Raw genomic sequence first — 22,706 nt, 5'->3', positions numbered from 1 at the left:
TTGTAGCTCTATCCCTCATGAACATCCACCCATACCACAGACCACTGGTCCTAGCCCAACTCCAGGCAGCAGCCAATCAAACCCTCAACGCCCACTTCCAACCCACCCACTCCGGACTGAATACCCACTTCCACTTCACCCGGCTTGAAACATTAGTATAAGAAGCACCCACAAACTACCCGAGTAAAAATCTTCCCACTACACCAACCCTAGGCTAGCACTCCCACCCACTATCGCTCCCACACCCCCACCCGATGGCGGCAACACGTAAGAAAGGTAAGCTGTGACACCCTACCCGCCACAGAATTACCGCCACCCAAACCCTTCTAACCCCTCAACCTACCCAAACCACAACCCAACCAACCCCCCCCCAATTAAAGCCCCACGAGCCCTCGTCGGACCCCCCCCCCCTTATAGCAGAAGTATACAATACAGGTACTAACATTTATCTCATATGTTTCAGAAGGAGAGTACCCCTAACAACAAGGCAAGAAGAAATTGTAAAATTTAAATTAAAACCAACACTTGTAAATAGCACGGTGAACAACTAGGAAAATGTAATTAAGACAAAACCTGTAAATATCCATGTAAATATCAAAGAATCTAAACTGTAAATAATGTAAATAATGTAAAATAAGTAAACCGTCTATTGTAAATATCCTAATAGCCCCCCAATAAACTCAAACAATCAAACCGGGGGCAAGGGATATATTTCCATATATTCCCAACCATAACTGTAAAAACAATACGTTGGAGACAATTCTTTTACCAAAACAGCAAGAAGACCGGAAACATCAGAACAAGACTGATAATGTTAAAAAGCAATATGTAAAAACACCAAAATTGTAATTTGTAAATATTCTGTACTAACTGAAAAAATCAATAAATACTTAGCCAAGAGGTCGAAACCCCCTCCCAACTCTTTCACAGAACCAAACCTATCCCCCCCGCCCACAAACCTAATTAATCCTCCAAACCCGCCAAATCTCCTGGCCAGAGAGAAGGCGTTACCTTCTAGGTGGCCCGCCCCTCCCCTTCGGGGAGGGGAATGAAAACTTTTCCCTAGTCCTAGTCCGTCTTCGGCAGACTGGCATCATCTTCTGTAAATAGTGTATGTGTGTGTGTGTGTGGAGGGACTACGGACCTCGCACGGCTTGCCGTGTGCTGTGCCATTTTCTTCTCTACCAGCTGATGGAGTTATTCTAAAAGGACTTTGGTGAGCTAAACATATCATTTACTAAACTTGTTTTTGAAACTTTAATACTCGGCCTGTTTCGGCATGTTGAGTGATGGCATGCTATGAAAACTTTCAAGGCCTTGGTTTCGAGTCTAACTCCTTGCCACCTTCAAAACTGATTAAGATTAATTGATTTTTAGTGCTGAACACTTGGTGATGTGGACTGAGCCTAAACATCGTCAAACAGAAACTTTCACAACCTTAGACGATTCTGAAAAAAATCTATTGGCAGATCAAACATTCTCCAGCATTACGCAGTCGGAGTTTCCTTTCTTTTCATCCTCACTTATCCTTATTGTACTGATCCTCCTTTTTACCCTACCCTTTTCTCTTTTATTAGGTATGCTTTTTATATTAGGGCGCCCTGGAAGCGTATTTGGTTTTTTTAGTGTGGCCAAATATTTCTTGATCTTCATGGTAAAAGTGTACTTGTTCCCTCCAAATTTGATTAGATAATAATATTAATAATTATCCTTTGAGGTGATTGTGTGTGTGATACCTCTCTTTTCAAAATAATGATAGTAATAATTGAGAAAGCTGGTTTTGTGATCTAGTTCCATTATATGGTCGAGATTCACACTGACACAGTGTTTCTATTGTAACGATTTTTGTAAATTTTGTCCAAACTTATCTGTGGGTTAGTCCCCTTTCGAAAACGTTTCCTCTAAAACGGGGACCCGAGCTATTTTGTCTTTGTAATCAATGCCTGGGATTTTTGCTCGGACTATATCTTCTTGGTTAACAAGGTGTATATTGTGATAAACTTTTTTCACCAATTTTATTAACAAAAAAAAAAAAAAAAAAAAAAAAGAGTTGTTCTTTCAAAGGTTTTGAAACTCTACATAAGAAATATATCATCTGAGATGGTTATCTGTATAACTTTGGAAAAACTGTTAAAGCACGGACCTTGCATGGCAGTTCCTTTTTAATCTCTTGTGTATATATATTGGTCAATTTTATTCTGTAGGTTTAGCTTAATTATCCCTTTGATACTTTCCTACAATGTCCAGGGCATATTTGAGGATCTATTTTCTCCAAAAATGTTAGTGTGTACTGTATTCTCTTTAAAGCTGCTGTTTCCAATACACTTGGTCATCTAAAATTTTTTTTGTAACGTGGTGCTCTTTTTTGATTTTTGGTACCAACCACGGTAAACCTCTCCTACTATCCCCCCCCCCCAGTACTGCTTCCGCTCACTCTGCTCCTTTCTTGTTTGATGTGATCGACTCCTCGGTGCAGTGTTGCCTATGCACAGACATCGTTTGGTAGTTTTTTTCTATCAGCTGCGATGAAAAGACTAGTTTTGGAGAAAGTTCTCAAGATATCTTAACTATGTTGCACATAACGTCACACTGTAATTGCAGGTTTTTAACGTGATAATAATAATAATAATAATAATAATAATAATAATAATAATAATAATAATAATAATAATAATAATAATAATAATTGGGAATGTTACTTGATGACATTTGATTTTATGGATGCTGCCGTGTTATTTTTATGTTTAATTAGCTGTAATTGTGGCACATACAATTTAGCATTTCATTGTTGGCGTGATCACGTCGTTAGAGGACCGTTTGCGGTATGTCTCATATCTTTTATTTTGGTGATGTAACGTTTAACCCGAAACTCGCTTTTCTTTACGAGTACTTTAGATTCATATTTCGGTAGCGGTGTATTTGGCAGGCAATCTTGTTATTACAGTCGATAGATAAAGACAGGGAAACCGTTGACAGTCAGCTCTGATAATTCATGACGTGTGAGAATGAGATAAGGTAAAATGATGAATAAAGAAATAGTAATGTCCCTAATGACGATAATTGTGAAATGATGAATGTGAGATTTGAGGAACACGTCGTATAATAGTGTCGTAATAACGTGTATGTGAACGACACAGTGTGTTACTGCAGTTATTTCGCCCGCGTGATATGAGCGAGGCTATGCTGAGAAGCGCTACGATAAGAATAATGTGATGAATAATAGAATTGAGAGATAAACAATTTAACTGACAAAGTTAAGATTACGACGACATGTGTGTTAGTTGTAGGCGGAAAGCCTATGCATTTCAGATATTTTCCAGGGACAACATGGTGCTCGGAAACAGACAAATTAGAGTCCGAGCCGAGTCATGAACAGAGCGACCGAACAATGGGTAGCTTTGATAGTCATTGGTAATTATTGATGACATAATATCCAAGTGTTATTATCCGTAAAAGATGGAGCAATGTCATGCTCAGTTACGTCTGATATTAAGAGGTTGCTGTCAAATTCACTTAGTTGTTATTTGAATCATTTTGGGAGTTGTTTCCACATCACGATTTGCATGTGGTATTTCAAATTTGACAGGCAGTGATCACGTGAGTTTTGAGATTCTTTTTGCTAGGTTTTCCTTTCCTTGGTGGATATTTCGTCACCGTATTATTTTTGTTTATAACGTCTGATGGTACGTGAATATTGTGATGGTTTATTGATGTAAATAAGTAGAATAGTCAGGTTATTCTTGAATTTAGTTGTTTCTTTTGGTGCAGTTGTTTTTCCACTTTGTCATGTTGTTTTGTACATAAGTTAAATATTTCATGTGTTAGGTTAATAGATCACTGATGGTTCATAGTCAATAATCAATGTAGTAGGTATGCTCAAGCCGAAAGGCAATTGTAACTAACAAGCTTTTGAAATCCACTACAAAGTTAGTTAGGTAAATGAATCGACCTTTAATGATAAGTTCTGTCGTGAGTGCCGCAAATTAATTAATTAATTAAACAAGATGGAATCCGCCTCCATCAAAGTTGAGATCATAATTTGTTCATTCCTAATGGAAATACAGGTAGCGGCAGACTAGATAAAAGACTAATTTGTAAAAGGGTCGAACTCATTTATTCAAATAAATTTTCTTATTGGCACTTAGCCTAATTCATTTTAGTTATTTAAGTGTCCAGACTATCACAGCTAATAAGACGTAAATCAACTAAATAAGTGGTGATCATTACTCAGTGTTTGGTGTGATGATTTTCTTGGTTCAGCCACGAAGTATTAAATGTGTGGTAAACTTATATAAAACGGTAAGGAATACCGTGTTCATGGTACTGCCTTTATTTACACATGGTTACTGTACACCAGTGTTGCTGGATGGTTAGATGGTTGCCAATTTGATATGAATTTGGAGTTAACAAACTTAGGAAGTTCTTAAATTAAAAGGTCAGAGTAATTAATTAATTAATCAATTATTAATTTATCCAGATTCAGTTCACTGAAAGGACGATTCAAGTGTGTATTCAGGAGTGGTTATTCATAATGAGGCGGTATATTTGTTAGACCAGCAGTCTGTGGTCATGTCATGTACATGAGAGACTTTAATTCGATGATGATCATCATTATTAAATTTTATCGACCTTCAGTCGAAGTTATTAAGGCGGATGTTTAATTGTTATGAAGAACATTTAATATTATTTTAATTTCAATAATTCTATTTTATTTTATATTTGATTTCAATCCATTTAAATTTCATTTTTCACATTTTTCCTATTTTTGTTAATAAATCATTTTATAATTTACACTTAATTCAGTCTATGGGTCATTTACTAGTTAGCTGACCCCTATCTTTCATTTCCTCACCCCGATGTGTGGCCTATCAACTCCGAGGGAGCAGAAGGACGCACCACGCCTGAGGAGAGAAGAGTCTACGCGAGCGGTAGGTATTGTTTTTATGTCATTCTTTACAGGAGCAGCCGGCGCATCAAACTAGTGTGAAGAATACCGCATCGGGTGCCTTAAAGGGGCACATTATAGACTCTTATGCCTTTCAGCGTTCAGTCTGCAAGTCTCTGAGAATTTACTAAACGTCGCCACAATCCTCGATTTGCAACTTGTGTCGTGGCCTCATTTAATTCTATACCTCTTATCTTTAAATCGTTAGAAAAATCGAGTCTAACCACCGTCGTCTTGGTCTCCCTCTACTTCTCTTACCCTCCATAACGGAGTCCATTATTCTCCTAGGTAACCTACCCTCCTCCATTCGCCTCACATGACCCCACCACCGAAGCCGGTTTATGCGTACAGCTTCATCCATAGAGTTCATTCCTAAATTAGCCTTTATATCCTCATTCCGAGTTCCCTCCTGCCATTGTTCCCACCTGTTTGTGCCAACAATCATTCTTGCTACTTTCATGTCTGTTACTTCTAACATATGAATAAGATATCCTGAGTCCACCCAGCTTTCGCTCCCGTAAAACAAAGTTGGTCTGAAAACAGACCGATGTAAAGATAGTTTTGTCTGGGAGCTGACTTCCTTCTTACAGAATACTGCTGATCGCAACTGCGAGCTCACTGCATTAGCTTTACTACACCTTGATTCAATCTCACTTACTATATTACCATCCTGGGAGAACACACAACCTAAATACTTGAAATTATCGACCTGTTTTAGCTTTGTATCACCAATCTGACATTCAATTCTGTTGAATTCCTACTGACATCAATTTAGTCTTCGAGAGGCTAATTTTCGTACCATATTCATTGCACCTATTTTCAAGTTCCAAGATATTAGAGTGCAGGCTTTCGGTACAATCTGCCATTAAGACCAAGTCGTCAGCATAGGCCAAACTGCTTACTACATTTCCACCTAACTGAATCCCTCCCTGCCATTTTATACCTTTCAGCAGATGATCCATGTAAACTACGAAGAGCAAAGGTGAAAGATTACAGCCTTGTCTAACTCCTGTAAGTACCCTAGTACAGATTTATTCGCTGGGCCAACGGCACTCCGGGAGCGTGTTGTCCACTGGCCGTCTATTCTTAACTTCTTATTATTTGTTTATAAGTTTTTTAATATGGTTTCATAGGCTTAGGTATTACCAATGTGAACTTTGTATTGGGCGAAGGCCTGTTTAGTTCAATCAATCAATCAATCAATCAATCAATCAATCAATCAATCAATCAATCAATCAATCAATCAATCAATCAATCAATCAATCAATCAATCAATCAATCAATCAATCAATCAATCAATCAATCAATCAATCAATCAATCAATCAATCAATCAATCAATCAATCAATCAATCAATCAATCAATCAATCAATCAATCAGTCAATCAATCAATCAATCAATCAATCAATCAATCAATCAATCAATCAATCAATTTTCAAAGCTCTACTGTAAATGCCGGATTTAAAGGGTAGCGGTTCGGCGTATATAGAGCAAGCCCACGTCCTTTTCTCTCATATTGTCAGACAAAATTAGCTTCAAATTACTTTCGGACTACGATTTCAATAATACCGCTGACATGCGTTTACCTTGCAGTAAGCCTGCGCTGTGCGTAAGAGGAGGAAAACATCTGAGAGAGTAATTTACAGTTCGGAGCGCTTTTAAATCAAGTAGGGTATGTTTCTTCAAAAATTTCACATGCTTTTATCTATCTTACATTATTTTTTGTCATATGCTCCTTGCTACAGAATTCTTGTCGGATTCACCTGACATTTTCAAAGAATGTTTGAATATGTACATAAATTAAAAGTAGTTCTGAGTTTTATTATCAGTTGACTATTCTCCTTCCCCCTCCCCTTCTTCTTTTTCTTCTTTGTTACTAATATTATTAATGAATTTGTTTCCGTTCCCCTTTGATTGTGGTAACGGTCCGACATAGTCTATATATATGCGTTCCATGGGGCAAGACGGTTGATGCTATGACAATAGCCCAAGCTTAGTGGACAAGGTGGGCTTACTAAGCAAGCAAGATTTCATATTTTTACTACGGAAATAGAAACGAAACTAGACTTTTGCCTTATTGTACTCACAAAGACGCACACAGGAGATGCTGTCAATTGTGTACACTGGTTTATTAACAAATTATATACACATTAATGAACCACCATCGTGAACAAAACACTTGCCTGCCACTTAACATGTGTCAACCAACTATCAACACAACAAAATCACAATTCGACTAACGGCTCTCACTAACAACTCTGCTCAACTACCCAAGACCATATACCTTGCCTGGTCAGACTTCTAGAAAAGTACGACACAACATGCTTTCTCGTTTCTTCTCGAGTCTCCAATAACTTAACATTCCGTAAAACTCGAGTGACGAAGGTGCGTTGTTCTAGACTATTACTCTGTGTTGCACAAACGACTTCATAACCACACCTCACAAGTAATAATAATAATAATAATAATAATAATAATAATAATAATAATAATAATAATAATAATAATAATAATAATAATAATAATAATAATAATAATAATAATAATAATAATAATAATTAATAAATTGTACCGGAGGTACGCCCGCTCCGTGTATAATAATCAAGCGCCTTTTAGAAGGCCATCTGTAACTTGTACTTTAAACTATATGGTAGAAGAAATTTGAACGTTTTTCGACAGAGGTCACTACTGTCAACCTAGGTGCTCCCTCTGATGAGAGGATGGATAATTAAATTTCAAGAGAAATGTTGTAATCATCAGTTGGTAAAACTGAATTGTTTGTAAATGGTTTTCGGTGTTCTAAAGTTATCAACACTTCTATCTCTTCCCGCCTACTTAATATTGTAGCCAATAGGGAATTCTCTACATTTAAATTCAACAGTGAGAAAATTTTGATATTTGATTTTGCAATGAAAACTGGGGGTGTGTCAGGGCTTCGGCTCAGATAAATCTGGAACCTTCCTCTCTGCTATGAAAGCTGGGACCGTTCGGGCCATGTCTTTGATCGCTCCAGTCCAGCAGTAGAGTGTGTTAGTTCAGCAGGCAGGGGAAGGCTTGCCTCGTCCAACTCCGCAAGGTGCACCAGCTCAAGGTAATGACAGACATATGTTTAGTATGTAATAGTCTCAGAATGTTAACTCCAGGGGAAGGTTTCAATTTTTATAAAGGTAATCCGGCCATGTAAACACATCTGATTTAAGATCTTGATTTTACTTAGGGAATAAAGAGTGTAAAACCTCCTTGTATTTCCCTTGAACTTGGTCTTGAGGTGACTTTGATTTCATAAACTTCAAATTTATCTTTTCCTTGTAATTTAAACTTTCTCTCCATCTAGTCGCCTCCTAGTACAGGCTTAGCCTCTGTAACTGTGGGCCATCAGTCCAAATAGGGTTTCAGGTAAATTTCCAAGTGTATATCAGAGGAGTGCAATTGTTCGCCTCCCAACATGTTGATTTCCGGCCAATAACTTTAACCTTTCCCTTTACTAAGGCCAGGCAGAATGGGCACTTATTGCCTCTGTTAAAGTTCACTAAGCTGGCCCCGTGGTGTAGGGGTAGCGTGCTTGCCTCCTACCCGGAGGCCCCGGGTTAGATTCCCGGCCAGGTAAGTGATTTTTACCCGGACCTGAGGGCTGGTTCGAGGTCCACTCAGCCTACGTGATTAGAATTGAGGAGCTATCCGAGGGTGAACTAGCGGCCCCGGTCTCAAAAGCCAAGAATAAGGGCCGAGAGGATTCGCGTGCTGACCACACGGCACCTCATAATCTGCAGGCCTTCTGGCTGAGCAGCGGTCGCTTGGTAGGCCAAGGCCCTTTAAGGGCTGCAGTGCCATGGGGAGGGGGGTAAAGTTCATTATTTTCATTCTATTTCCCATGTAATTTCGACTGTTGAGCAAATAAGACGTCCTCCTCTGTGGTGTAGTAGTTAGCGTGATTAGTTGCCACCCCCGGAGGCCCGGGTTCGATTTCCACCTCAGCCATCCTGGAAGTGGTTTTCCGTGGTTTCCCACTTCTCCTCCAGGAAAATACCGGGATGGTACCTAACTTAGGGCCACGGCCGCTTCCTTCTCTCTTCCTTGTCTATCCCTTCCAATCTTCCCATCCCCCACCAAGGCCCCTGTTCAGCATAGCAGATGAGGCCACCTGGGCGAGGTACTGGTTATCCTTCCCAGTTGTATCCCCCGACCCAGTGTCTGAATTTCCAGGACACTGCCCTTGAGGCGGCAGTGGTGGGATCCCTCGCTGAGTTCGAGGGAAAGCCAACCCTGGAGGGTAAACAGATTAAGAAGAAGAAGAGCAAATAAGACAGTAACTACTGTCTTTTTTAATGTAGGTAGGTGCCTTAATAGGCCTGAAACTTCTAAATTTTGGAGAATAGTCTCCTAGAGAGTGATTGCATAGAGCAAAGACGCTCGTCCTACTGGGGTAAAATTTGGAGCTCCATCTCCTTGAATATGTACTGAAGGGAGCAATGGTGCTCTTGTTAAATTTGTAAATGGGGAGTTTCGAGCTCATGTTGTAAAATTGTGGTTTTCTGATTATTCTAGACTTTCTAAGATTGTTACTCAAGCTTCCGAACTAAACTCCTGTACCTGATTATTTATTATTTTCTAACCATGTTTAAAATTTGAAAATAAACAAAAAGATCTAAGAAGGTAATATAATCGCAAATTTTAGTTTTAAATTGCTATTTAATACATTTTCTCTATCCACCCATTCAAGCTCGCATCTTCTTTCACCTCTGCGTTCTACGGAATAATAATAATAATAATAATAATAATAATAATAATAATAATAATAATAATAATAATAATAATAATAATAATAATAATAATAATAATAATAATAGTTAATTAATAATTAATATTAATTAATTTAATAATATATACTATATATTATTAATAGTTAATTAATTTAATAATATATAATATATTATTATTATTATTATTATTATTATTATTATTATTATTATTATTATTATTATTATTATTATAACACCTACTAATTGAACTCGATATTTTCACTATTTACCCATGGGTTTACACAATATTATTGTTTCCAAGTTATACTAGTCCATTACACACTTGCATCAGCCTATTGAATGAATATTGAAAAAAATATATATCTCGAATAGGTTTTTTTTTTTTGCTAGGGGCTTTACGTCGCACCGACACAGATAGGTCTTATGGCGACGATGGGATAGGAAAGGCCTAGGAGTTGGAAGGAAGCGGCCGTGGCCTTAATTAAGGTACAGCCCCAGCATTTGCCTGGTGTGAAAATGGGAAACCACGGAAAACCATCTTCAGGGCTGCCGATAGTGGGATTCGAACCTACTATCTCCCGGATGCAAGCTCACAGCCGCGCGCCTCTACACGCACGGCCAACTCGCCCGGTCGAATAGGTTTTACCTGACTGAAAAGCCCGGAGATTTTCTTAAAATATATGATTATTTTTGACAAGTCTGACAAATTGTAGCCCAAAAGAGTGAGAACTGTGCCACAAGGAGCATTTTCCATGAAACATATAAGAATAAAAATTAGTTGTCAACAACTTTGCAACAAATTAACTAATCACCTCCAAATGTTGTGTGGGGCTATATCTTATTAATGTGTGACTGTGTTTTAAATTTGGTTTTGATCGCTTGTAAATTGTGGAAGTTCAAAATTGCATTCATAACTCCCCTTAAGAATAGTTTAGGTAGAACTGACAGGGAATCTGCCACCTGGCCGACAACCCTAAATGTAGACCAATAGTGATTGGTTAGGACATAGCTAGATAAGACAGCAAATGAGGAATAGGCCTTGATAATTTGCAGGATGGGCATTTTGTAAATCTTTAGGTGATAAGTGTTAGTAATTCTTAGTGACCAGTTTGACTCACCTGTCCAGGTATGTTTGCTATGAGGTAAGCCATGAAGTATGCTTTCAGCCCGTACCAGCGATTCAAGTATTCACGTTGTATGAGCTTCAATTCGTGAGGAACTGCAACAAGTAATATCATTCCATTTTATTATGATTGGCAACAAGTTATTACTAATAGAATACTCCCATCCCCCAGTTCCGGATTGCCAGGAACTGGAGAGAGATTAATTGTTTATTGCAATCCAATTTCTTTGATACGAGCATAATTTTTTTTACAGTTAATTTACCTATTACTACTGTGCCATTTCACTATTCCAGCAATCAAGTTCAATCGAATTAAGACGAACGTGATTATTAAAAATGAAGTTAGACACAAGCAATAAATTACATAAAATATCAAGGAAGATGAGAGTAACGCAAAGTCGGAATGAATAAGATCGCGGTGGCAGTGACCAAGACAAGGTATTCGAATTGTTAAACCAAACACTGTTTAATAATAATAATGTTATTTGTTTTACGTCCCACTAACTACTCTTTTACGGTTTTCGAAGACGCCGAGGTGCCGGAATTTAGTCCCGCAGGAGTTCTTTTACGTGCCAGTAAATCTACCGACACGAGGCTGACGTATTTGAGCACCTTCAAATACCACCGGACTGAGCCAGGATCGAACCTGCCAAGTTGGGGTCAGAAGGCCAGCGCCTTAACCGTCTGAGCCACTCAGCCCGGCAAAACAAACACTGTTTAAAAATCACAATTGAAAGAATAACTCAAGAGAGTGGACGTGTTCCGACCAAGAAGCTTTAAAAATAGCATAAAATTACTTACAGCTTGCTTAACGTCGCACCGACACAGGTAGGTCTTACGGCGACGATGGGTGTCCGAGAAGTCGCCGTGCGCTTAGTTTCATACGTTTCATATTATAGCGGAGTACTTACATATAAAAACTATGAATCCAGGGAATCTGTATGTGCACCATCATGCCTTACACCGAGTTCCCACTAACATCTTGCGGAGTATCTCAGGAGTTATGGAACGAAAGGCTTCCTCCACACTTTGGCGCAATTCTTCATTAGTCGTGTACCGATGCTGAGCCACATGGGACTTGATTATTCCCCATAATGAGTTGTCTGGTGTGGTAAGGTCCGGGCTTCGTGGTGGCCATTTCAACGGGGCTGGAGATGTTGGTGAGCCACGGCCAATCCAGCGGCCTTGAAATTGTTCATCAAGGAACTCGCGCACCTGAATAGCAAAATGTGCTGGAGCCCCATCCTGCTGTAACCACACATGGCCCATGATTCCCTTGTCTTGAAGCTGAGGTATTAACCAAGATTGTAACATATGCAAATGAGATTTTCCATTCACATACCCATCAAAAAAATACGGTCCGCACAAGTGACGTGATGATATCCCGGCCCAAACCATAACATGAGGGGGGTTCCTTTCCAACTGTTGCACATAATGAGGATTTTCCTTAGACCAGAAAACCATATTCCTCCTATGTGAACTGCAATATATCGCACATTCATCAACACTCTTGAGCGAGACACAGAAGTTGGGAATTGTGTCAACAAAGCACGGCAGGCTGCAATTCGTTGCTCAATGTCATTGTCAGATAATTCATTCACATGCATCGGCCTAAATCCTTTCATTTTCAAATCTCGTTTAATGTGGTCATGCATTGTTGACCGCGGTACTTGAAGTTCAGCTGCTCTTTTGCGAATGGATTTCAATGGAGATGGCTCAATTGATTGAGCGACGGCAGCACACGTTTCTTCCCGCGTCTTCTTACGTCCACTACGCGGCCTGTCTTTGACACTGCCTGAAGCAAACGCACGTTTCTCCCAAACAACCAGAGTAGCTTTACGAGGTGGGGGTTTGCCAAAGCGATCTCTAAATGCACTAATTATCACTGTCATTGTTTGCCCCGTATGTGCTCGTTCGTGCACCCACACACACACGCCACTAATCGCTCCTCCACAGTGTAGCTGTGTCCGCTCACGTCCGCCATGACTTAACAACTGAAATGAGACTGACAACAACGCTAGCAGCAGGGATACCAATACCTATAAAACAACTATTGAATTCCCCAATTATACAAACTCAATTGTCCATGCCAATATAACAAAATAATAATATGAAACTAGGGGTACGGGAACTTCTCGGACACCCTGTAGACATGGATATAATGGCAGACTGAAGACATGTTGATGTTATTTGAGAATATATTGATCCGATACTAAGAATATTTGGAAATAAGGTTATTTGAGCGTCAAGTAAGATGTATAGATGAAATGTATGAAATTATATGAAGAGATATAAGAATAAATGAGTAATGAAGAAGACATGACGATGTTATATATGATGAGAATGAAGAATGGATTGAAGGAATATATAATGCTACGACGAAATATGAGATATAAATAATTTATTTGAAGAGTAAGGAAAGGAATATTGACTCACAGTAAGATCATATGTTCATTATGCAGTGACAATGTATTGTATGAGAATCCATATCCTATGTTAATGGTGACATGGTTATACATACATGAAATGTTATTGTAGATTGAGATCATCAAAAGGAATTCTTATGAGATTGATTGGTTATGCACTTGGATATTTTAACTTGATACTTATACTTTGAAATCACATTTTACCCAAATAATGATGACATACGTAGGTTAAAATGGATAATTATTACCATATCTATATATATAAAATAGCTTGTCCTGACTGACTGACTGACTGACTGACTGATTCATCATCGCCGAGCCAAAAGTACTGGACATAAAGAAATGAAATTTTGAGAACATATTCATATTATGATGTAGGTGCTCGCTAAGAGAGGATTTTTGGATATTCCTTCGGTAAGGGGGTGAAAATGGGGGTGAAATTTTAAAATGAGTGTATCTATATCTCAAAACTCTAAAAGTTTACAGATGTAAAAATTGGTATTTAGAATCTTCTTTAAAAATAAGGAAACACGTATTTTTTTGTTTTCAGAAAATCCCAATATGAGGGATGAAAAGGGGGGAAAATGGGGGAAAATGGATTGAATGCCTTTAATCAGGATACCGGTACTTATATCTCAGAAACTGAAGATATTACAGTTTTGAAAATTGGTACTTTTGATCTCTTTTAAAAATAAAGAAGCACGTATTTTTTGTTTTTCTGGAAAACCCAAGTAAGGGGGGTGAAAAGGGGGTAATATTTTAAAATGACTGTATCTATACCTCAAAACTTTTAAAGGTTATAGATGTAAAAATTGGTATTTAGAATCTCCATTAAAAATAAAGAAACACGTATATTTTGTTTTCGGAAAATCATAATAGGAAGGGTGGTAAAGGTTGAAAAAGGGGTCGAATGCATTTCATGAGTCTACTTATATTTCAGAACCTGAAGACATTACAGACCTGAAAATTGGTGTTTGGGATCTCCTTTAAAAATAAAGAAACACGTATTTTTCTTTTTGTGGAAAATCTAATTAATGAGGGGCGGGTGAAAAGGGGGTGATATTTTAAAATGAGTGTATCTATATCTCAAAACTTTTTAAGTTTATAGATGTAAAAATTGGTATTTAGAATCTCCTTTAAAAATAAAGAAACACGTATTCTTTTGTTTTCGGAAAATCCCAATAGGAAGGGTGTAAAAGGGTGAATAATGGGTTGAATGCCTTTCATGAGGCTACTTATATTTCAGAACCTGAAGATATTACAGACCTGAAAATTGGTATTTTGGATCTACTTTAAAAGTAAAGAAACACGTATTTTTTCGTTTTTGGAAAATCCAAATATTGGGGGGTGAAAAGGGGGGTGAAATTTTTAAAATGAGTGTGTCTACATCTTAAAACTTTAAAATTTACAGATGTAAAAATTGGTAGTTAGAATCTCCTCTAAAAATAAAGAAACACGTATTTTTCTTTTTGTGGAAAATCTAATTAATGAGGGGCGGGTGAAAAGGGGGTGATATTTTAAAATGAGTGTATCTATATCTCAAAACTTTTTAAGTTTATAGATGTAAAAATTGGTATTTAGAATCTCCTTTAAAAATAAAGAAACACGTATTCTTTTGTTTTCGGAAAATCCCAATAGGAAGGGTGTAAAAGGGTGAATAATGGGTTGAATGCCTTTCATGAGGCTACTTATATTTCAGAACCTGAAGATATTACAGACCTGAAAATTGGTATTTTGGATCTACTTTAAAAGTAAAGAAACACGTATTTTTTCGTTTTTGGAAAATCCAAATATTGGGGGGTGAAAAGGGGGGTGAAATTTTTAAAATGAGTGTGTCTACATCTTAAAACTTTAAAATTTACAGATGTAAAAATTGGTAGTTAGAATCTCCTCTAAAAATAAAGGAACACGTATTTTTTGTTTTCTGTAAATCCTAATAGGAGGGGTGTAAAAGGGTGAAAAATGGGTTGAATGCCTTAACTGAGGATACACATATCTCAGGAACGAAAGATACTACAGAACTGATAATTTGCATATGGGATCTCCTTTAAAAATAAAGAAACACGTATTTTTTAGTTTTTGGAAAAGCCAATTAATGGCGGTTAAACAGGAGTGAAAAATTGGGGTGAATTTTTTGAAAGACTATATCTACAGAATATCTTGGAAACGTAAAATGTTACAGACGTAAAGAGTGGGTGTAAATCTCCTGTAAATGTAAAGAAATATGGGTGATTTGTTTTTGGAAACTCCACTTAAGGGGAACTCAAAAGGGGTGAAATTTTAAAATGAGAATGTTTACAGTATATCTAAAAAAACTTAATATGTTACAGAAGTGAAAAATGGCATTTTTATCTCTATTAAACATAAAGAAACGTGTACTTTTAGTTTTCGGAAATACCACTTGGGTGGAGGGGGGGGGGGGTAAAAGTGACTGAAAATGGTGATGAATTCTTTTAATTAGGCTACTGATATCTCAAAAATGAAGATGTTACAGACGTGAAATTTGATGTTTGCAATCTGCTTTAAAAGTAAAGAAACACGTATTCTCGGAAAATCCAATGAAGTGGGGAGGGGGGGGGGGTGAAAGAATTGAAAAATTAATTGAATGAATTGTATGAGAATACATACATCTAATAAAAACTAAAGTTGTTACAGACGTGAAAATTCTTATTTGGACCTACTTTAAAAACAAAGAAGAACGCGTTTTGGTGGGGAAACCATCTTGGAGGGCGGAAGTGTAAAGGAGTTGAATTCCTTTCATGAGGACACATAAATCGAAAACTGAAGAAGTTAGAGTCGTGATAATTGGTATTTAGAAGATCCTTTACTATTAAAGAAACAAGTATTATTTGCGGGAAAATTAACTTATAGGGGGGGGGGGGATTATTTTGAAATGAAGTGAAAAAAGTGAATTATTTTTATGGGGATACTTATATATCAAAACTTAAGGTAATAGACGTGAACATTGGTGTTTGGAATCTCCCTTAAACATAAAGAAACAAGCATTCTTTATTTTTTTTTGGTGTGGGCGGGTGGCGGTAAATAAACTTAACGGCGGTGGGGTGTAGAAGGAGGTGAGACCTATTGATTTTACTGTTATTAATATACTTATAAGGATCCTCCGTTGCTCAGGCGGCAGCGGGCCGGCCTCTCACAGCTGGGTTCCGTGGTTCAAATCCCGGTCACTCCATGTGGCATTCGTGCTGGACAAAACGGAGGTGGGACAGGTTTTTCTCCGGATACTCCGGTTTTCCCTGTCATCAGCCATTCCAGCAACACATAATAATAATAATAATAATAATAATAATAATAATAATAATAATAATATTCCGGACCGTCGTCAAATGTGCGGACCGCGCTGGAAACGGCTCCTGGACGGGTAATGACTAAGAATGCAGTCCGGCCGCGGGTTCAGTGCCGCCAAGGCACCCAATATGACACCACGCCGGATCTCCTGAAGGATTTTATCCATATTAAAAATATTATAGGAAAAGATGGCAAAGATTTACGGACCCAACTGACCGGGAGGAATACTTGAGCCTAGCCCGGGAAGTACGAAATCGATTGCTGGAAAGGAAGATTTAAAAGTGGGAGGAAACGTGCCGTAAAATCATAGAAAACCAGTCAGATCGGGAATTTTGGTCGATTCTCGCAGAAAACGAGTTAGATCGCGAATTTCGGCGGATTATATATCTAATACAATAAGCATTCTATTATAAATTTCAGTATAATACCGTAGCGAAGCACGGGTATCTTGCTAGTTGTACATATAATAAATATAATTGAGAGTAGATATTACATAGTGTCTTCAAGAATGATTTTCCCTAGGCAAGATACTTAGAATAACTTGCACATTAGGTCATTTATTGATATATTTGCTCATATTTGAGAATCTTATTACCTTGTTATTATATACACCCAATGATGATTTATGTTAAAAATGGATTAATATAAAATATGATGATGGTTAATACAATCATTTTAATTTGAATAGAAGCAGATTTGTGCTGTTGAGTGAGAAACTTATCTTTTCCAGAAGCTTATATTGAAATGCTACGAAACCAAAATAACAATATTTTCTTAACAAAGCTTGTCCTAAGAAAATTAAAGAACACTAATGTATAGAATGATCTTTCAGGTCGATATAACCAATAGCTTCCCATGCCAAGATGCAATTTATTCTTTATGAATATTTCATTGAATATATTCAATAACTCATTTCAATTGTGATATATGCACCTGATAGCATGATCAATGCAGATAATATGAGCATAGATGATTATTACATACCAGAAGAACGAACATTAACTAATTTGTAAACTTATTTTTCACAATTTTACTTTTTTCATCTACATAATTAGTATTTTCTTGAATAAATGCTATTAATTAAGGTTTATGTTGTGTTATTTGATGTTTTCCGTTATAACAAAGGTCAAATTAGATTTAAGCTGTTGAATTATCCATTTTCTTGCAATTTGATGATACGTCAGACGGATACGTCCATCAATCCTGATCATAGATATATCTATATAGCGTATCAGCGTTGTTTGATCCCACGTTAAATATATTTTTGAATATAGAAATAATGAATCCCGAGATCTGGTAGGGATATCTTTACGGCACCTATCCCGGACGGGGGAAGGGCGTACTATCCTAAATATTACAATTATGCCAATTCACTAACTAGATTCCCCTGTGGGTGGAGGCGGTAGAATAACACCCACGATATCCCCTGCCGTCGTAAGAGGCTCTGAACTTTGGAGCTGAGTTGGTGACTACGGGGCATTTAGCTGAGTCCTGGCATTGCTTCCACTTACTTGTGCCAGGCTCCTCACTTTCACCTAGCCTATTCAACCTCCTTTGGTCAACACTTGTTCTTTTCCGACCCCGAAGGTATTAGGTCTCGAGGACTAGGGAGTCTTTCATTTTCCCGCCCTTCGTGGACCTTGCCTTTCTTTGACCGTTATCTTCATTTTTCGAAGTATCGAATCTCTTCCATTTTTTCTCTCTGATTAGTGTTATATAGAGGATGGTTGCCTGGTTGTACTTCCTCTTAAGTGATCAGCAAAGACGGTCGGATAGAAGGAACTATTCAGGTGTATTATTGAGGCGCAGGCGCGAACAGTGTTGTAATCTGTTTTGGAAAGTGACACCATGCCATCTATTGAGACATGTTCGTATAGTGAATCATTTCAGTTTGAAACTGTAGAACAGGGATGGCGAACCTATGGCACACATTCCACTAGGTGATGTTTTTAACATGTAACAAATAGGTCGAAAATCTAGCAACATAGCATACCGGTATTTTAACATTAACGGTGGTGGTGGTGATTATTGTTTTAAGAGGAAGTACAACTAGGCAACCATCCTCTATATAACACTAAGCAGAGGGAAAAAATTGAAGGGATCCGACACTTCGAAAAATGAAGATATCGGCCAAAGGAAGACAAGGGGCCACGAAGGGGGTGAAAGTGAAAACCTCCCTAGGCCTCGTGAACCTAATACCGTCAAGGTCGGATAAAAACAAGAGTTGACCAAAAGAGGTCGGATAGGATAGATGGAAGTGAGGTAGTGGTGGTGGTGGTGGTGGTGGTGATTATTGTTTTAAGATGTAGTACAACTAGGCAACCATCCTCTATATAACACTAATCAGAGGGGAAAAAAGGGAAGGGGTCCGACACTTCGAAAAATGAAGATATCGGCCAAAGGAAGACAAGGGCAACGAAGAGCGTGAAAATGAAAGACTCCCTAGCCCTCGCAAACCTAATAGCGTCGGGGTCGGAAAAGAACAAGAGTTGACCAAGAGAGGTCGGATAGGATAGATAAAAGTTAGGAGCCTGGCACAAGTAAGTGGAAGTAATGCCAGGACTCAGCTGAGGGCCTCATAATCGCCAACCCACGCTCCAAAGTTCAGAGCCCCTGAGGCCGATGGAAGTGAGGAGCCTGGCACAAGTAAGTGGAAGCAATGCCAGGACTCAGCTGAGGGCCCCTTGGTCGCCAATCCACGCTCCAAATTCCAGAGCAGTGTGCAATAAATTCGAGATATCAGGGTTCCACTGTACAAGTCTTGCTTTTGCAGATAACATAGGATAATGACGTTCAAATTTGCATTCTCTAGGTAAGTCTCAAGAGAGGAATTTCATTCATTTGAAACACATTCACACACTGTCAGCTACACAGCGCTATTCTAGATTAGGGGTTTCTAATTTGTAAGTGATTTAGGCATGATTGGCGACCGCGCTTTAATAATAGGCCAGTTTTCGTAAAATTCCGCCAATAGAACAGAGGTACCTGTATGAAATAATGTGCATAGTTAAATTAAAATGAAGGCTTAATACATGTAATTTTCCTTGATTAAAACAGTATTTAACAATGGTATAAAAGAGTGAAATTAAAAATAAACACTGTTATACCCGGGACAATTGACAATTTGAATTAATATTTGACAAATGACAAAAAGGAAATAAAATATCTAAAGACAAACTGAAATTAATAATGTAGTCAAAACAAAATTTAAAGAAGGGCAATTTAGTGGGAGTAGTGTGAAGCGAACAATGATACACAGTTGTAAGAGCCTAAAATCGCAGCAGTGAATTTCCAGGAGAACTTCCCTGAAAATTTCTTCGAGTGTGAAGCGCTGTGTATCAGACAGTACTATCAATGAGAGAAGAGCGAAGAATTGAAACCGTTCTTAAGAAAAAAAACAGTCATCGCCGTACAGGTCATGAGGGCCCTTGGAGGGATGGAAGGCAAGGGCTTTCCCTATCAGTAACCTCGGCATTTGATGGGGGTAGGGTGGTTGGCTCTACGCCCGGCCGCCGTTGCCTCCAAGAATTAACTTGGTACTCATTTTTGGTGTAGGCTGAGTGAACCTCAGGGCCATGTGCACCTCCGGAAGTGGAAATCTCGTTTCTTAAATTTTACGACTTCCTGAGGGGGATTTGAGTCCACGTCCTTCCGGGCGAACGGAGCACGCCTTTGCAACCTCGGCCAGGCAGCCCCTCACCGCTTCTTACACCAATGGCAATTAAAGTATTTCTTGGTATTCATTGCATGCTACGTTGTATAAAATGTCCACACTGAGGTTGGCAAGGAGTTCAGTATTTGGTACGGATCCAATCGCCATTTTTATAATGGTTAAGATCTAGCACTGGCATTTGTAAGGGTTCATTTTCCGCCGAAGTTTGGGTTTTAATTATTTTAAATAAAAAATAATCCTGTTCAAACCACGTGAATACTTAAAAACAGGAAATAATATTAAAAATTAATTAGTTCTAACTTGGGTCTATAAAGGGTTTAAAAATTCATATATTTTTGAACGAGCTATGAAATATGTTTTGTAAATTTTTTTCATATTTCTTAAAATAATATTTTTGAAACTCTCGCGGACCACCATTTGGAAACCCCTGTTCTAGATGCTCTAACAAACTGATTGAATAATTTTAAAGATAAATATTATTATCTTTCTTTCTTTCTTAATCTGCTTATCCTCCAGGGTTGGCTTTTCCCTCGGACTGAGCGAGGGATCCCACCTCTACCGCCTCAGGGGCAGTGTCCTGGAGCTTCAGACTCTGGGTCGGGGATACAACTGGGGAGGATGACCAGTACCTCGACCAGGCGGCCTCACCTGCTACGCTGAACAGGGGCCTTGGTGGAGGATGGGATGATTGGAAAGGATAGACAAGGAAGAAGGAAGGAAGCGGCCGTGGCGTTAAGTTAGGTACCATTCCGGTATTTGCCTGGAGGAGAAGTGGGAAACCACGGAAAACCACTTCCAGGATGGCTGAGGTGGGAATCGAACCCACCTCTACTCAGTTGACCTCCCGAGGCTGAGTGGACCCCGTTCCAGCCCTCGTACCACTTTTCAAATTTCGTGGCAGAGTCAGGAATCGAACCCGGGCCTCCGGGGGTGGCAGCTAATCACACTAACCACTACACCACAGAGGCGAAAATATTATTATCACCAGAGCATAATATATTAGCGATGACAGACTGAAAACATTTAAACCTCTTTTATTTTCTCTCTTTCCTCTCTCTTTTTTTTTTTTTTTTTACAGTTTGCTTTACGCCACACCGACACAGATATGTCTTATAGCGACGATGGGATATGAAAGGCCTAGCAGTAGGAAGTGGCCGTGGCCTTAATGAAGGTACAGCTCCAGCATTTACCTGGTGTGAAAATGAAACCTCATTTACTCAGACATAAGATTTTTGTTTGTAAACTTAAGCATACTCACAGCATAACGTAGGTATAATCATGTTGGAATACAGGAAGCATACGTTCGCGATCAGAAGAAATCTGAAGTTGGTGAAGGAACTTTCAGCATCATTCCCTTTCTGGTAGTAGATAGATCCCACAGCAAATGAAACTCCCACATTATAGAGTACTTGAAGAAATAGAGCTGTCTGCAAAGAAAAATAAATCAATCACTTGTATTATTTCAAACAAGCTAATAACTAAAATTATCTTATTCAAACACAGGGGCACAGCAGGTTCAATCTCGTAGAATACCGGTAGTTTTATTTTGCCTGGCAAAATTAAGGCAATAAGGTCCTCACCATTACACAGGGTTATCGGAAGTAACGTGAACCGGGCACATGAGCGTCAGAGGGTTGGTCATACTGATAAGTAATTTGAAAAAAATAATTCGATATCTCGCGCCGTTCTCAGTTTATCAGCTGCTGAAGTTAGCCAATCAGATCGCTTCGCGGGCGAATTCAGATGGGCATTGTGAGGCGGTGTTACTAAATGTGCTCGTGCCGTAAGACCGGCTTGAGAGCACCAATCGATGAAAACACTTCACCAAGGGAGATACAGAGGAACCTCGATATCTCGAATCACGTCGGCAGCTAAATTTTATTTCGAGTTATCGAAATTTCGAGATATAGAGATTGCCTTTTTTGAGCATTTATAGGACATAATTGAATCATATGTTGTAACGGTTCAAATCCCGTTACAAACATTCCACTGTATTATTATCTATGTATTAAAAAGATTTATGAAAACTAAAGTCAGTCAGTCCGGCCATTCTATCTGGTCGATGTTCTTCACTTTTTCTTAACTGAAAGGTATTCATGCACAGATTTGTCATCAGGTACTATAAATCACTGAACTTCCGCCTTCCTCCAATTATTTGATTTTTCAATTTTTTATGTCCCTTTGAAGCAATCATATATTTGGTTCTAATTAAGGTACGGAGTTTGTTTTAGCCTAAGAACACTCAGTGGATCAAGCTCTTTCATTTCATCTCTTAACTGTTCAAATTGCTTGATTCTGAGGAAACATATGAGTGCACATTCAATATGACGTCTCATATCTTTAATATTTTATCTGATTGAGCCAATCATAGCTTTCGTTCTAATTGAGGTACGAAGTTCGCTTTGGTCTAAAAACACTCAGTGGATCATGCGCTTTTGTTTGATGTAAGAACTACTTAAATTGGGAGATTCTGA

General features: G+C 38.4%; 1 protein-coding gene across 1 annotated transcript in view; it reads right to left on the bottom strand.

The window, feature by feature from the left end:
* LOC136880864 (ATP-binding cassette subfamily G member 4) overlaps window positions 1–22,706 on the bottom strand; it is a 55,623-nt gene that overhangs the window by 20,193 nt on the left and 12,724 nt on the right. The window contains exons 3-4 of the mRNA XM_068229263.1: window positions 21,491–21,659; window positions 10,823–10,923 (exon numbers count right to left, since the gene is read on the bottom strand). Of these exons, the coding sequence (XP_068085364.1) occupies window positions 10,823–10,923; window positions 21,491–21,659 (270 nt within the window). The remainder of the gene's footprint in view (window positions 1–10,822; window positions 10,924–21,490; window positions 21,660–22,706) is intronic.

The sequence above is a fragment of the Anabrus simplex genome, chromosome 9 (assembly GCF_040414725.1).
Source record: "Anabrus simplex isolate iqAnaSimp1 chromosome 9, ASM4041472v1, whole genome shotgun sequence".
In the NCBI taxonomy this organism is placed as follows: Eukaryota; Metazoa; Arthropoda; class Insecta; order Orthoptera; family Tettigoniidae; genus Anabrus; species Anabrus simplex.
The sequence above is the reverse complement of the archived record's forward strand: the minus strand, read 5'-3'. Positions and strand labels throughout refer to the sequence as shown.